Source organism: Podarcis filfolensis, assembly GCF_964270895.1.
Source record: "Podarcis filfolensis genome assembly, chromosome: 9".
In the NCBI taxonomy this organism is placed as follows: domain Eukaryota; kingdom Metazoa; phylum Chordata; class Lepidosauria; order Squamata; family Lacertidae; genus Podarcis; species Podarcis filfolensis.
Genome location: NC_139610.1, coordinates 34,298,857 through 34,311,911, shown reverse-complemented (window position 1 = coordinate 34,311,911; position 13,055 = coordinate 34,298,857). Strand labels below are relative to the sequence as shown.

Below are 13,055 nucleotides of genomic sequence, written 5' to 3'. Positions count from 1 at the left end.
GCGTCACTCTCAGCAGGAGGGATCAGTTTAGGATCTGGTAGATCCATGGGCCGCATTGCTCTGCCTTCCACCAGTTCAAGGCCCTATGGTTTATGCCGCTGGTGGGAACACAATGGTCTGTAGTTTCATAATGGCAACACTTTCCCTGGGGGCCTCCGGAGCACCCACAACCAGCAGATGTTGGCAGATGACCACCTCTGCCATATCCTAAACCCCTCCAGCAGCAAAGATCAGGGGATTAGGACTTCCAACCCTTCAACCTCAACATGTATTTGGGGACACATTTCTTAATTTTGTAATATTTATTTGTAGTGTTGCTGTTGTAGCCCCTCACCCATTAGTGTCTCCCAAATTGCCAGATGAAGTCCATTGCTTTAAAAGTTGTATTCTGCTGCGTCACATTCGTAGCAGATCCACTGAAATCAATGAACAAGTGAGTCATAAGTCACAAGTCCATTGGATTCAGTGGGTTTACTCTGAGTTGGCCTTAATTGGATACAACCCTTCTTATATCCTCTGTGGCAAATAATTGTTTCAGTCTCATTAGTCATGTCTCTGTGCTCCTAAATTGCTTAGAGGTTTTATCAAGTGGTATAAAAAATATAAGTAAATGGGAAAAAATTGGCTAAATCTACTACCATCCAGAATTCCCCGGGCCTTTATGCTTTAAAAAAAGATATTTGGCAAAAGGTGCATCTAAACATCATAGATGATACCTGGAAATTCAAGAGGAATTCTAGTTGGTGAACTGGCACAGGAAGAAATGATTAGCCCCTCTCCCAGAGAGCCACAGAGACAAAAAAATTATTCAGGCTACCATCAATGGTAGCTACTATTAAAGCTTTTAAGTGACACCAGAATCTCCTGTCATCATGTCTGGTTTGTGTTAGAACTGACTAGAAAAAATAATAATTAATGGCTTTCTTTTTATAAATATGTTTTATATCACAGTTTGGAATACTCCACAACTTGAAAGCATATTTAATGACTTTCAAATCACTAGGTGTTAAAAATATTTAAATGTATCTGCAGCCCCACATTAAACTGATAAAGAATTTGAGGGGGAAGTGACGTTGCACCATTGTTTCCTCAGAAATGCTTTCCTTTGTGAGTCTTTTACTTTTGCTGGTGATTGAATTAATTTTGGCTGACCTCCTCAAGGACCATATGATTTTAAGCGTTCATGCTGTAAAAACAAATGCTTCTTATACCTCCACCCCTAACTCCAAGAAGAAAATTGTACAATTAAACGTTTACTTTTTTTATATAAAAAAGAGAGAGAGCCAAAGTTTAATCTTCTTGACAAACCACAGAAAAACTAATGATTTTCAGAAGATTAAAATGCAAATTGCAGCACCTTTTTGGCAACGAGCAATATTCACATAAGTTTTCATCTGTGTTCTTCTTCTAAATTACAGGTGCTGTTCTTATGTAGGCCGAAGGGGTAATGGCCCTCAGGCAATTTCTATTGGCAAGAACTGTGATAAATTTGGAATTGTTGTTCATGAGCTGGGACATGTGATAGGATTTTGGCATGAACACACAAGACCAGATAGAGATGATCATGTAACCATCATAAGAGAAAACATTCAGCCAGGTGAGACCATTTTAGTGTGCTTTCTTATATTTTAGTGTGGTGTCTTATATTTTAAAATGCTGCTCCATTTTATTTGCTTGCGGCTCTTGAGGTTCTTGCACATTGGTTTAACTGGATAGTGCTAAAACAGCAAAATTCAGCTGTGCTGATCAGAGTGGGTGTTTATATGAGACATTTGCATTATGCAAGGTAAAGGTAAAGGACCCCTGGCAGTTAAGTCCAGTCACGAACAACTCTGGGGTTGCAGCGCTCATATCGCTTTACTGGCTGAGGGAGCTGACATTTGTCCGCAGACAGTTTTTCTGGGTCATGTGGCCAGCATGAGTAAGCCACTTCTGGCAAAACCAGAGCAGCACATGGAAATGCCATTTACCTTCTTGCCGGAGCAGTACCTATTTATCTAGTTGCACTTTGATGTGCTTTCGAACTGCTAGGTTGGCAGGAGCAGGGACCGAGCAACAGGAGCTCACCCTGTTGTGGGGATTTGAACTGCCGACCTTCTGATCGGCAAGTCCTAGGCTCTGTGGTTTAACCCACAGCGCCACCCGCATCCCAACAGCGCCACCTGCGTCCCTATTATGCAAGGTACTTTGTGTTAATACAGTGAATACTTAGTAAAAGCAATTGATAGCTTATGCAGTCTCCATAGCCCCAAGCTGCCTGCTTGGCAGTTTACCCTTGTTTGAAAAAGCTGTTGTTGTTGTTATTACTTGGTAATATTGAAGGTATGTGCCCCTAGGCATCTTTGCAGATGATTTATTTGTCTCTAACACTTGAGTGAGTGAACCACATCTTTAAACCCTGTAAGAAACTATTTGAATGTCCTGGGTGCATAGAGAGAAATGTCTCTATATTTGGAAATGAAGAATAGGAGCAGCCAGTAGAATATGGAAAAGGGTTGGTTGTGAGGAGAAACTATGTGATGGTTGAAATTATGTTCATACATGGTAGTACAAGGCTCCAATGAAGATGATAAAGCCCTTTGAAAATTAAAAATATGCTGTAGATAATAAATAATAATGAGTGTAGGAATGGGTTACAAAATCAGTTCCACATTATGTTAACAGCATCAAAAAACCTTGATTTTTATGTTCCCACAGCAACAGTCAGAGTAGCAAACATGACATTAAGAATATATAATGAATGAGTCAGATAAGGACAGAAAGTAGTCCCAGAATATTTGTCTCCATTTGGCTTTCTTCCTATTCAGCATAGCACGTAGCACAGTAAGATGGGGTTTCATAGGACTGTTAAAAGAATAATTTGATTCATGAGGAAAAATTGATATTTAAGAATGATTGCATTAAGAATGAATCAAAAAGCTGTTGATAGTTGTGCAGAAACGTTTGGCTTCACCAGTATTGAGTTTCTCTGACTGAATGAGGAATGGCTAAGGCGAACTTGCCAGGTTATGAACAGGTGATACCTGAGAGTCTGACATATAAATGTAATATTTGTTCCTGAGGGGCATGGCATCAAAACCTTAAAAAACACCAGTACTCTGCAATAGTTGTAAGATGTGAAAACTCACCTTTAGATCCCAATGTTGTGGCAGGAATTGGTCAAGGTTGCCCAGAAACACCATTGAGTGCTCCAAACAAATGGATAGAGGAAAAGTTAGAATAGAGGGTAAAACTCCTCTCCTGCCTCCCCTTCTCTCTGCCTAATGTGTCCAGTTATAGAGAGGCTAGATGTGCTTGCAGAAGATACTAAAATGCATTGTATTGGGCCAGAAAAATAAAACATCCTACAAAAGTCCTGAGGTGGTTCCAAAGTCTCAAGATCAGCCCATTCCATCTCAGACCACTTTGGGTTGTCTCAAATTCTGAGGAGGTCTAAATATCTCCAAAGTGGATATATTCACTCATGCATTGTCAGAGGTGAATGCGCAGCAGTACTGTATGTAAGTAGAAGGGCTGGGACTTCTGTTTTCTTCTGTTTTTCTCTTTCTTTTTAGGAAAGGCTTACATGAGATCTTGCTTATGAATTATAGGTCAGGAGTACAACTTTTTGAAGATGGAGCCTGGAGAAGTGAATTCTCTGGGGGAGCCATATGATTTTGATAGCATTATGCACTATGCCAGGAACACCTTCTCAAGGTTGGAGTCTCAGGTTATACCTTTTGACTTTTAATTCCATTCTTCTTTGTGTATATATTTTATAGATGTAGTAGTTTTGATTCAGGCAATTGACCAAAGAGGTTTATCATGTTGTAGCTCCTCAAGCTAATAGTTGTGAAAATGGTTCTCTTAGATGTGTCTGATTATTTTATAAGTATGTTCTCATAATGATCATTGATAGACTTTTCTTACACTTGTCTTACAGTAATCCCCACTTTAAAAGAAAAAGGAAAAAAAACCCTGCTCCCTTGCTCTCAGAGTTTTCTTGTTCATAGTAGACAATGGGGAACTTCCTGGGCTAGGTTGCTAGATCATAGCCATTACCTTCAACGGGAACAAGTCCTATTTTGTCACTAGGAGGGAGCAAAATAGAATAAACCTTCTCAGAACACAAGGGGTAAAGGTGCTAAGGTGAAAAAAGGTTATTCCAGGCTACTATATAAAACATTTTGCCAGTAACAGGAACAATGTGGAATGTTCCCAGCCATTATATATTAGAAATTCTGTTACTCGTAGAGATTAGATCTTTTCTTAATTGTGAGTGACACTAATTTGATCATTTTTAGATTACTGTGGTGGAAAATGAAACCTTCAGAAAGCACTCATGGTGCTTGGTAACAGGATGAATCAATCTGACTTTGTTCTTTTATGCATGTCTTTTGAATGTGGCCCCCCCCCCCACATAGACAGGCAGGCTTTTTATGTATTGATTTCCCCCCATAATAAATTCCACCAGAGTTCAAAAGATTGCATCTACCGTTGACTATGATTATAAAAGTAAGAGTTTTCTGATAGACCTATGACCCTTTTCAAAGATTGCATTGACAAATAAATGCTTAGAATAAAGTATGCTAGCATGGTGAACAGCACCTGATCGAAGCAGTCTATAAGCATAATCTACCTTGCATATATTCAAGCAGTTGTGGAAATGATTGGGAACAAGAAAATGATTACGGTTCCTCAAAAGCAAAAGCAGCATTTGAAGCAGATTTCATTGTACTAATTATATGAAAACTAACAGTTTAGTGTGGGATATGTTGCTCTTGATATTAATTTAATTTCATTGCACGATATCAACTGATGTTCAGAATTGTTGACAGTTTGCTAAGGAACAGGGACTTGAGCAGAACAGTTTCCCAAACTGTTGTTGCATGGTTGTCAACAACAAACCAATTTAATCAAACAAGCCACTCTCGAGTTTTCCATTATGCCTGCTATTTATTTATTATATTTTTTTAGATCTAATTTGGCCAAGAACATTGCAATGTACATAAGCAAAAGTTAGATTTTGATAGCTTAGTTTGATATGAAACCTGATTGGGTTTCTTGTTTTTTTTAATTTTTTTTAGGGGCATGTTTCTGGACACCATCCTTCCTTCCCGTGATGATAATGGAATCCGACCAGCCATTGGTCAGCGCACAAGATTAAGTAAAGGAGATATTGCACAAGCAAGAAAGCTGTACAGATGTCCAGGTACCGCACCATAAAACATATGCCCAATAAAGCATGCTTTCCTGCAGAATTCATGAGCACTAACGGATAGTTTTGAATAATCTGTTTCTAATCGGTTTTCATTCAGGCAGTTAACGCATATTTGAAAGCTGAGATCGTAAGCATTTTAAAGTGTGGTAGCTCTGGGACATTAGGCACTAAGGTATGAATGGCCTGAATCTGAATTTACTGACTCATATGGCATTTCTGTGCTTGCCTACTGTAGCTGTTCACTTGCTGGATAAGGAAGTGGGAAAAAACATGATTCATTCTCTCAGTTCTTATTTAAGATATTGTACTTTAAGCCTGGAGCTATGTTTAGATGAATGATGGGTTTGTTTAACATATCTCAGCAGCGGAATCCAGATGCCCTGCAAAACAATTGCACCGAACAGCTCTTTGTACAGGAATTCTTTATACAATAACCATCATGCTTGGTCTGGAACTCTTGCTGCAGAGAGTCTTGATAGTACCTTGGTCACTTGGTCCAAAACTTTATTTCTTTGGCCACTCTCCCTCTCTTGCAGATCAGTTAACTAGCTCCTAGATCAGGCATAGGCAAACTCGGCCGTTCAGATGTTTTGGGACTACAATGCCCATCATCCCTGACCATGGGTCCTGTTAGCTAGGAATGATGGGAGTTGTAGTCCCAAAACATCTGGAGGGCCGAGTTTGCTTATGCCTGTCCTAGATCCATGAAGCCTGAACAGCATCTTCTCACAATCTCCCCTCCTAAAAATGTGATTGGTCACCATTCACCCTTGTCCATGTGTGACTTCTCTTTCCTGCCCACAGCCCTTGCCTCTGCACACAGAGCATGTCTTGTGTGATGCTAATTCCTCACACCTGCTAGTTCTTGTCTGTTTTAGAGGAACCAATTAGAGAGAGAGGGAAGAAGATAGGCATCCCCCAGCTTCAGCTATGTATTTTTTCCCCTTCAGGAACATATTTTTTTTTGCACCACTCAGTAGTTCTGATAATTATTATAAACAATTCACAAGGCATATGTGTGATATAAGCATGCCAAAGAAACAACTCATGGTAGAAGAACTGGCATCTAACCAGGCGATACAGGCAATATAAAGCTGTGTTAAACTTCATAAAGTTTCTTAATCTCTCTCTCTCTGTGTATGTCTGTGTCTGTATGTAAGTACGTAAGTAAGTAAGTAAGTAAGTAAGTAATAAGGTTTTTGTGGCATGAAAAATGCTGAAGTTAGTCCTTAGGAATTGTGAATAAGGCACTATAACCCCCTTCACTATATTTAAAAAGAAATGTAAATTAAAAAATAGCAAAGGGGCTACAGTGCCTTATTCACGTTTTCTAAGGACTAACTTCAGCATAATGAAACCCATTATTAACAGGTTGTAACATATAATTAAAGTTTGTTAACAGCAAGCCATTTTATAAGCTTACAAATAATGTGTACGTTGCAAATTTTGGCAGTACCAAATGAACTGAAATCCTTCGAATTCTCATGTGTTGGAATTTTAACTAATAACATTAGGAACTACAGACCCACTGTAATGAATTTCACCTTTCAACTAGGACAACCAAAGTGTTGCCTAACCAAAAGCAGAATATGAAATTTGTCAAGGGTAGCATTTAATTTGTGACAAATGGCATCATGGTCTTTTCTGAGCAGGCTATGTTTTAGATCAGTTAGCTACAAATGACAGGGCTTGTGGGGTGGTGCAGGTCTTCTTGAATTAATCCAATTAATGCCAATAGGACATTTGCACTGAACACTTGGAATAACTAGGGTGAATGCCCTTTTTTTTTGACATGGCTTTAAGCTAAAGAAATGAAGGAAATGTAGGCAAAAGGATAGCTAGTAAAGCCTATAAGAAAAATATTTCCATATGTTAATGGATGCCTGGGTTGGGAAGCTTCCCAGTGCTTTGACAGAAAATCTCAGGCCCTGAAACTTTTCTTTCCCTTCCTGTGCTCCATCAGCTCTGGGGGGCTGGGAGAACCCCAGATCTGTCCCCTGTGGGGGCAGAGGAGAGAGATTGTTCCCTTTGGCAAGCATAAGTGCTTTTGCTGATGGAACAATCTTAACAGTGCTACACGGTATTCCTCCCCCAATATATTAATCTCTACAGTTTAGTGGAATTACCAACAATTGCGGTGTTAAAAATAAACTGGTGTGGTCATTTGATGTGGTACTGAATACATATGTAGCTATACTTTGATTAGATGTCATGTGATGTGTGCTTTGTGGAGAGACAGAGAGGAAAAGGTTTTAGGCTAAGCCAGGGCTTGTCTTTATTCCTCAACATATACTTTAAGTCCTGTGTTTTCATGTACTGCCTCATTCAACCTTAAATAAGATTTAGCATTATTGAACATTATTGTCTGTCTTTATACAAAATCTTGTGGGTTTCCCCCCTCCCATATGTTTAAAGATTCTGCAAATCATTTATATTTAATTTGACTTTTGATTACACTTGTAATCTTGCCAGCTGGCAGTTCTTACACTGTCATTTACTGTTGATCTGATGTTCAGACAGACAGATTTCTGTTTGTAGCCAATGGCGATTACAGCGTAACTCACAAAAACAAATGAGGCAATCCAAGAGTAAGTTAAACATCAGATATGCAAGTTGTCAAAATTTGAAATAGTTAAGTTCCCCAAATCATTTAGATTTTTTTAAAAATCCCCTTGACAGTCAACTATGCTTTGGGTCAAAAAAGTAGCTTGTAAAGCTATAGGAAGCTATAGGAATGGCGTTGTCTACATTAGCCAGCAACCATCTAATTTTGAAATCATCTGACTGACCTTATAGAACATTCTTAAATGAACAGAGGTATCTAAAGTCCTCATAAACAAAGCCAACCATTTTTTTTGCCTGCTAAAATAGTTTACCAGTCAGATATACTGCGAGCATAGTTCAAAAAACGAGGCTGAGCAAACACGTATCTTACCAGGAGGTGGGGTGAGGAGGTTTATTCACACAGATACCCAGCCCTTTGTGGTCAGATTTAATTTTAATATACCAGACAGAGGTCTTAGAATTTTTCATAACTTCAAAGTCCATTTTGGCATCTTCAGCAAACATTACATCTTGGGTCTTATGGTCAGAATTGTCCTGAGGTGACATTACAGGGGAAATTGAATAACTTTACACCAAACAGTAGCAATTTTGTACCCAGCTTTCTCTGGTCTGCAGGTCTAAACTCACAGTTTTGTTAACTGTTCTTGCATTAGTCAGAGATTTTTCCAGTGCAGAACCCTGAATTTATGAATGTGTGCTTTTAAGGAAGGGAGATCTAAAAAACTGGGGTCGTCTTATACATGGGTAGTTCTGAGTGGGGACGGGTGATTGGTTGCAGCTTTGAGTAGGAGATTGTCATCTGTGTTTTTTCGGGTGATTGGTGGCTGCAGCGAGGGCTGCGGTTGACTGGCTGTTGTTGCGGCAATTGGGCAGACGACTTTCGGCTTCTGCTACATGTGATACTGGCAGTGTTAGCCAGACGTGTGAGTGATTTCCCCCCTCCAAAAAAGCTCAACAACTCTGGGCAATCGGCAGGCAGGCAGGCATCGCAAAGCATGGGTACCAGTGGCGTAGCGTGGGGGTGCAGGGGGGGGGCCGGCCGCACCGGGCGCAACATCTGCGGGTTAGGGTTAGGGGGCGCAAATCCACGGGTTAGGGGGCGCAAATTACTTGCCTTGCCCCGGGTGCTGACAACCCACGCTACGCCACTGATGGGTACCTCCCACAAAAAAATTTAATTTGGAAAACATTTGGACTTTATGATGTGTATTGATATAATTTGGACTAATTGGTATGATATGTTTAGTTTGGTAAATGGAAACTTAATAAAAATTATTTAAAAAAACAACAACTCTGGGCAATCTCCCCCTATTTTCTTAATTTCGAGTCCCCCAAAATAGTGGACATCTTATACACGGGGGCATGTTATACACGGAAAAATACAGTAAGTTCTAAGCAGTGTACCAGATGTACAATGTGGGACACTAGGTAGTGCACAAATGTTGTTGTTGTTGTTGTTACCACCAGCAATTCAGCCATCACAGATTGCTGCATCATGTAACAAAATATGGATAAATGATGATGCTTGTAGTCCTCAATGAGTAGCAGGTGGCATTTTAATGTCCTCAAAATGGATGTGACAGAGTATTTTAGCAAAATCTGATCTTACTCTTACTAATGGCAAGGTAACGAGCTTCAAAGAGCTGTCCTTCAGCCCATGCTACCAAATCAACAGGAGAAACATGTTGTTGATTTAAAGTTATAAGGATAAATGGCAGATAAGCTGGAGTGAAAAGTGAATGAACTTTAATGGCAGATAAATACTTCAGTTTCTACTGAAATTCACTGGGTAGGGAAAAATTAGTCAAAACCCCGTTCTGCCCTGAAACAGTATGATAGACAGCTAAGTAGGAAATAGAGTAAAAGAATATGGTATAGCAATAAAATAAATGTCATTGGTTGTTATATTTGCTATGCTTTATTATCCGTATTGTTACAAGAAATTTATGCACATCTTTTAAAAATAATTTCTAGTTTAATATGAATCTATCCTCATCTAACATATAAAATACATGAACAATTCTGGTTAGTGTTCAGCATCATGACAATTGTTCCACTTATTTTTCTGTTGTGTGGAAACATAAGGATGTTTTTACTATTTACTTGCCTGATGGTCAGCAGTGACATTTAAAGGCATGCTGTAATTTTTTATTTTGATTTAAAGTAAGGGAAAGGACATGGAAATAATATTTTGGACAGGACAAAATGTCCTTGTCAGATTGTTTCAGAAACGTTGCTTTGTATAAAGCATCTCCCACCTCTGCTGTTAATTATTCACAGTAAAGAAGAAACACAATTTCTTTGCACTTTGTCAGGCAACCCTCAGCTGCTATAATATCTAATTTCTTTCAGCGTGTGGAGAAACACTGCAAGAGTCTACAGGCAACTTCTCCTCTCCCGGGTTTCCAAATGGCTACCCTTCGTATACACACTGCATATGGAGAATTTCAGTGACGCCTGGAGAGAAGGTACTTTGCAATTATTCCCAAGGGTTGGCGCTTTGTTCAAACCAAATATTTTGCTGTTGTTTGTTCATGTGTCTCCTGATCTTCTGGGGTTTTTATTTTCTTATTTATTTATTTTAAATAATTTTTTTATTAGATTTTCCACAATGATAACACAAACCACAAAGCAAAATGATACACAAAAACAGAAAAAGAAAAAGAAAAAGGAAGAGAAAAAAAGGGAACAATAAACAGATAAGCAATAACAACAAACTTAATTCTTCACAAATCCAACCTTTTAAACATCTTGGTTGACTTCCTCAAATCCCTCTCTTCTGAGTTTCCTTGCAATTAAAAGTAACAGCTTTCCAATATCATTATTAAACTAAAACAATTTCCAATTATAGACTATCTTATTCACTTTTCTTAACATTCTAAATTCCGTTTATTTAATTATAACTTAGTTTAATCCTAGGCCTATTTGTTTCTTTCAAGTAATTTCTAATTTTTTATATTACAATATTTATTCAAATAGTCCTTAAATTTCCTCCAGTCCTCTTGAAACTCCTCTTCTTTCTGGTCGCGGATTCTTCCAGTCAGGTCAGCTAGCTCCGAAAAGCCTATCATCTTTATCTGCCAATTTTCCACTGTTGGTAGTTCTTGTGTTTTCCAATTTTTAGCAAGTAATATTCGTGCAGCCGTTGTGGCATACAAAAATAATTTAACATCTTTCTTGGGCAATTCTAAACCTGTTATTCCAAGAAGAAAGAGTGTTTTAAGAGTGGTTAATGAGACAAAGCCTTTGAACTGTACATTAGTCAGTTTATTCAACTTTGGCTTTAGTTAGCAGTCCAGATCCATTTTTGTCTGAAGCCCCATCTGAGTGCCTGGTCCTTATCTTCTGGGCTTTCATACTGGGAAAGCCCATCCAAATTGGTTCCTGGGGTGGCGGTTTTAATATCTCATGGGATGAGAGATAACCATGAGCATATTCTGGGTGTTCCTTCTATTCAGTCTAACAGAGGCAGGGAATCTTTTTCGGATTGAGAGCTGCACTCCCTCACAGTTATCATGTGGTGGTGGAGGAGAGGGTGCTTGATGGCAGTGGGTGGGGCTAGACAGGGGCAGAGGAAGGGGGGCGGTGGGGCTGGTTCACCCCGGATGTCACCACTGAGGGGGTGACAAAATGCCAGGCAGCACTCACCGTAGTAGGGCCTACAGCACGCCCGAGTCACGCGTCTCTCCTGGGTGTGACGTGGTGGCTTGGGCACCTGCAGGCTCCGCACTGCCCAAACGGTCCGCCCACTGCCTCCCCCTCAGCTGTAGGGCGGCTGAGTGGGAGGAGACAGGCAGGCTCCTCAGAGGTCCCACAGAGTGTCCTGCCCCTGCACACCCCGCCCCCGGGCACAGGGACCCATGCCGCCCCAGGCACCCAATCGGCTTGTTCCGCCACTGGGGCTAGAGGCAAAAGAGCAATGGATGCAGTTCTTACCTTTGTATAGTAGGCTACATTTTACCAGGGAAAGCCAGAGGTTTCCCTCACGTGTGCACTCTGTCCAGGCAAGCGCAAGGATTTATTTCTGTTCAAGGACACATTCCAAGTAAAAAAAGTACTTGAGGGCATGGAGCAGGGTCATAAGGCAATCCTGCAAGTAAACTAGTCCCAAGGCCTGATAAGAAATCAGCAGCCAGTGCAGGCTTTGAGCTGAAGTGTATGCTGGCAAGGTAGTGTGTCTGTCATCAACTATGCTGCAGCATCCTGCACTAAGTGCAGCTTCGCAAGTGCAACGGAATCCCCACATAAAGTTGCATTGCAGCAACCCACTCTTGAAGTCATCAATATACAGTATATTCTGTAATTTGTTAAACAGAATAAAATAGCCTGCCTGCATATGGTATGTTTGCTTTTAGGATATTTCTTATTAATCACAAAACTCTTTTATTTTTTTAAAAAATGTGTTGTTGGTCCTAAAGATGCAAAACAGCCAACAAAATGCCCAGCAGCCTTTGAAAAGCATGACTGTATGACATGCTTAACACTACTAAACCATAAAACAAATATTTTGCGTTCTGCACAATCCACAGCTTTCAAATATTGAGATCCGAGCTCTCATGGAGATGCAAAATACTGCAAGTTAATTTTTCGAAGGTTGTGGTCTTCTCTTTGAAAGTATAGTAATTGCAAAATGGCATAGCTGTTTTCACTGTCATTTTTATATAAATAATTTGCTTTACTTTGAATTTTCTCAGTTTTTCTAAGTACGGTTTTGTTAAAATGGTTCTGAATATATATTATGTTTCATTTTCCCTTTCCATAATGTATTGTAGGTTTTCCTGTTCCAGCAGTGAAAATGTGTGATTCATTATTCTGCATGAGACAGCAGTGCTACTACTGAATTTGCTTACGTTACCATTAATTTCTCAGTTGTGCTGACAAATGTTCATTGATTGTTTATCTCTGGAGACTTGCAGCCATCCTGTCCTCTTGAACTGTTGATCTGCCTTGTCTCCAGTTCTTCTTCTGTGTCTGCTGAGTTGCAAAATTGAAGTTAAATGTTTTTTCATAGACCACAATTAATGTAATGTTGCCATAAGAAAAATAGAACATTTGTAACTGAAGATTTCAGTATATTGTGGCCATTATACTACATCTTCATTTATTTCTCTTTTTGGAGTGACCACATTACTTCGCCAGCCTGCCTTATGTCATAAATGTCACAAATAGTGTTTCAGTGAACTTGTCTGACTTTTACAATCTCAGAGGGGTATAGTACAATAATCCTGCAACTTCCACAAATTTAACTTGTACGCATTCAGCTTTACATGCTTCACATTTTTTTTTAAAA

The 13,055-nt window shown here is 39.5% G+C and overlaps 1 protein-coding gene across 4 annotated transcripts in view; it reads left to right on the top strand.

Moving 5' to 3' along the window:
• TLL1 (tolloid like 1) overlaps positions 1 to 13,055 on the top strand; it is a 121,614-nt gene that overhangs the window by 70,630 nt on the left and 37,929 nt on the right. For 3 of the 4 annotated variants that reach the window (XM_083631108.1, XM_083631105.1, XM_083631106.1), the window contains 4 exons: positions 1,419 to 1,597; positions 3,591 to 3,696; positions 5,067 to 5,191; positions 10,118 to 10,233. In XM_083631108.1, the coding sequence (XP_083487234.1) occupies positions 1,419 to 1,597; positions 3,591 to 3,696; positions 5,067 to 5,191; positions 10,118 to 10,233 (526 nt within the window). Of the gene's footprint in view, positions 1 to 1,418; positions 1,598 to 3,590; positions 3,710 to 5,066; positions 5,192 to 10,117; positions 10,234 to 13,055 lie in introns of all 4 variants that reach the window. The other variant, XM_083631107.1, reaches the window with a different exon arrangement.